The sequence below is a fragment of the Solanum tuberosum genome, unplaced genomic scaffold (genome assembly GCF_000226075.1).
Source record: "Solanum tuberosum cultivar DM 1-3 516 R44 unplaced genomic scaffold, SolTub_3.0 scf01016, whole genome shotgun sequence".
Taxonomy (NCBI): domain Eukaryota; kingdom Viridiplantae; phylum Streptophyta; class Magnoliopsida; order Solanales; family Solanaceae; genus Solanum; species Solanum tuberosum.
This window is the reverse complement of record NW_006240022.1, coordinates 10,752-13,711: the sequence shown is the minus strand read 5'-3', so window position 1 is coordinate 13,711 and position 2,960 is coordinate 10,752. Positions and strand designations below refer to the sequence as shown.

Genomic DNA, 2,960 nt, shown 5'->3' with positions numbered 1-2,960 from the left:
ATTCTTCAGATTTATTCTATATAAATAAACATAAATTAAAGGTCACAAATCATAGAGATAAGATTACGCATTGAAAGTAAGGCAAGCCAAAGTTGAAAGTGTAATCGTCCAAAAATTATTTTCCGCAAAGAAAAAAGGGATTTACGTACAATTTAGGATTATCAATTCCAAAATGGCAAAAATAAAATAAAATCATAATATATGAAAACCATCAAAAAATTTCTTAAATAGTCTTTTCTCTAATGAGTAAATCATAGTTAACACTTAATAGCCTAAACAAATGCTTACTTTCCAAAGTGACATAAAAGAGTTGTGCACAAATTAAACTCTATATTGACAAATTAATTTCTTAGCTCTTTTCTCAAAATGAATTTGTGAATCAATGCACATTTATTAAGAAAAATATTTAAGGACATAATTTAAGTCATAGTTTTTACTATTGCTCTTTGTGAAATCATAAATATAATTTTGTAAGTAGTGCAATTTATCTCCTAGAAAAATACTCTCCCCATCTCAAATTAGTTGATCATTTTTCTTTTTATACGCATATTCAAAAATCATAAATAAGAAGATAATTTTACTAATTCACCCCTTAAAAAACTCATTGAAAATTTTACAAACAAATGTGAACACTTTTAAAAAGAATTAGTTGTAAAAGACAACTATTTTTAGTAAGATGATCAACTAATATAAGACATATGAAATATAAATTGAGTTTATATGCAATAGAGGGAGTAATAATATATGGTGGCAGAATTGTCCTATAAATATTTCTGAAGCATTCTTGAATTATTATATCTATTCAACTTCAGTCACTTTATAATATCAAAGATGGAAATCTCTTGGGTTTTCATAGTGTTTGGGTCATGGCTACTAGCATTAGCTTTTGTCTTAAAAATATTCAACCATCCGAAAAGGAAAGTACCACCAGGTCCAAAGCCATGGCCAATTATTGGCAATTTGAACCTCCTTGGTTCACTCCCACATGAGTCTTTGCACCATCTTTCACAAAAATATGGAGATTTAATGCTACTAAAATTCGGTTCAAAGCCTGTTTTGGTCGCATCATCTCCAGAAATGGCTAAAGAGATATTGAAAACACATGATACTATCTTTGCTTCTCGCCCTCCATTAGCAGCTGGTAAGTACACTGGTTTTAACTACTCAGACATGCTATGGGCATCTTACGGTGCATATTGGCGTCAAGCTAGAAAAATTTGCCTAACCGAGATATTTAGTCCCAAGAGGCTTGATTCATTAGAGTATATTCGTATTGAGGAAAGACAAACTTTGATTTCTCGTCTTTTTCCTCACTCAGGAAAACCAATTTTGCTTAAAGACCATTTATCTAGATTTACTCTTCGCACTATAAGCAGAATGGCTATGAGTGACAAATATTGTAGTGATCAGTCAAACTCAGATACTTCAATAGCAACACTTGAAAGATTGCAATGGATGTTGGATGAGTGGTTTGTTCTAGGTGGGGTGATGAATCTTGGAGATTGGATACCTTTGTTTAGTTGGTTTGACTTGCAAGGATACGTAAAGCGAATGAAGGCATTAGGGAAGAATTTCACAGAATTTTACAAATATGTACTTGACGATCACAACGCAACAAAGATGCAAACAACAGGGGATTTTGTTCCAAAGGACATGGTTGATGCTCTGTTGCACCTTTCTAATGACCCTAATCTTGAAGTTAAACTTACTTCTGATCACATGATGGGACTAATAAATGTAAGTTCACTTATTTTCGATTCAAGTAGATAGACTATTTTCTTAATTTGTTGTTGATACTTGGTATTTTTCGCTATATATCAATGGCAGAATTTGCTAGCTGGTGGAACAGGTACTGCAGCAGCAACAATAGAATGGACATTTCAAGAACTTTTGAGGAGACCAAACATCATGGACAAGGCACACCACGAACTTGACAAAGCCATTGGAAGAGAACGATGGGTAGAAGAAGAAGACTTTTCTAAGCTACCTTATATAGATGCCATAATCAAAGAGTCATTTAGACTTCACCCTTTAGGTGCATTGCTTCCTCCTCATTACTCCATTGAGGATTGTAATGTTGCTGGTTATGACATACCAAAAGGGACAACTGTTTTTGTAAACGTGTGGTCTTTAGGAAGAAATTCAAAGTATTGGGATAGGGCAGAAGAGTTCATTCCTGAAAGATTCATAGAAAATAACATAGACGTGAAAGGACAAAATTTCGCATTGTTACCATTTGGTTCAGGAAGGAGGAGGTGCCCAGGGTATAGCCTTGGTATGAAGGTTGTTCGAACAACAATGGCTAACTTGTTGCATGGATTCAATTGGAAATTAGCAGGAGATATGAGGCCAGAAGATATAAGCATGGAGGAGATTTATGGATTAACTACACACCCAAAAAAGCCTATATCTGTGATTATGGAACCTAGACTTCCCCTCCATCTTTATTAGAGCTAGCTACAGAAGATATAAGCATTAAGTTAAAATATACTCCACTTTTTGATGAAGCAACACTTCTTGCTCCATTAAGTTAAAATAAAAATGGCACAAGTGTTCACTGCCTCTTTTGAACTTCACCATTTTAATTCTTGCTTTTGCTATCATAAGGACATAACGATTGTCTTACTTTCATCGTTTAAATGTTTTGAGTGAAGCTTATTGTGAGTGTTATCTTGTTCGTATATGCATATTCTTTGCCTTGGCCAATTCAAGTGGTTGAATGATAGCTTCATTTATTCTATTTTAGTTTCTTTCTCTAGTTTATTATTTGTTTCATGTCACTTTCCTTTGACTAATTTGTTCCCTTTGTTTTTTTGGTATCATGTGAATTCGCATGGAGTCCAAGTTGAACTCAAATCCTTTCTCTTCCGCATTATCGAATGGGCCACTTAGGCCCGAAGATTCTTCCGAGTCACCCTCTTCATTATCGAGTTCAAAAAATAAAAAAAATGGAAGGCGAA

The 2,960-nt window shown here is 33.9% G+C and overlaps 1 protein-coding gene across 1 annotated transcript; it reads left to right on the top strand.

The window, feature by feature from the left end:
• The first annotated feature begins 831 nt into the window (after positions 1-831).
• On the top strand, positions 832-2,725 carry LOC102584170 (cytochrome P450 71A1-like). Its single transcript, XM_006367881.2, has 2 exons — positions 832-1,737; positions 1,828-2,725. The coding sequence occupies exons 1-2, from the start codon at positions 832-834 to the stop codon at positions 2,449-2,451; spliced, it is 1,530 nt and encodes a 509-aa protein (XP_006367943.1). The 3' UTR covers positions 2,452-2,725.
• Positions 2,726-2,960: the final 235 nt, after the last annotated feature.

Excerpts from the sequence above, each read along its gene's own strand:
- LOC102584170 (XM_006367881.2), top strand. The coding sequence starts at position 832 with ATGGAAATCTCTTGGGTTTTCATAGTGTTTGGGTCATGGCTACTAGCA. Across the intron at positions 1,738-1,827 it reads ACATGATGGGACTAATAAAT|AATTTGCTAGCTGGTGGAAC; the intron begins GTAAGTTCACTT and ends TATCAATGGCAG.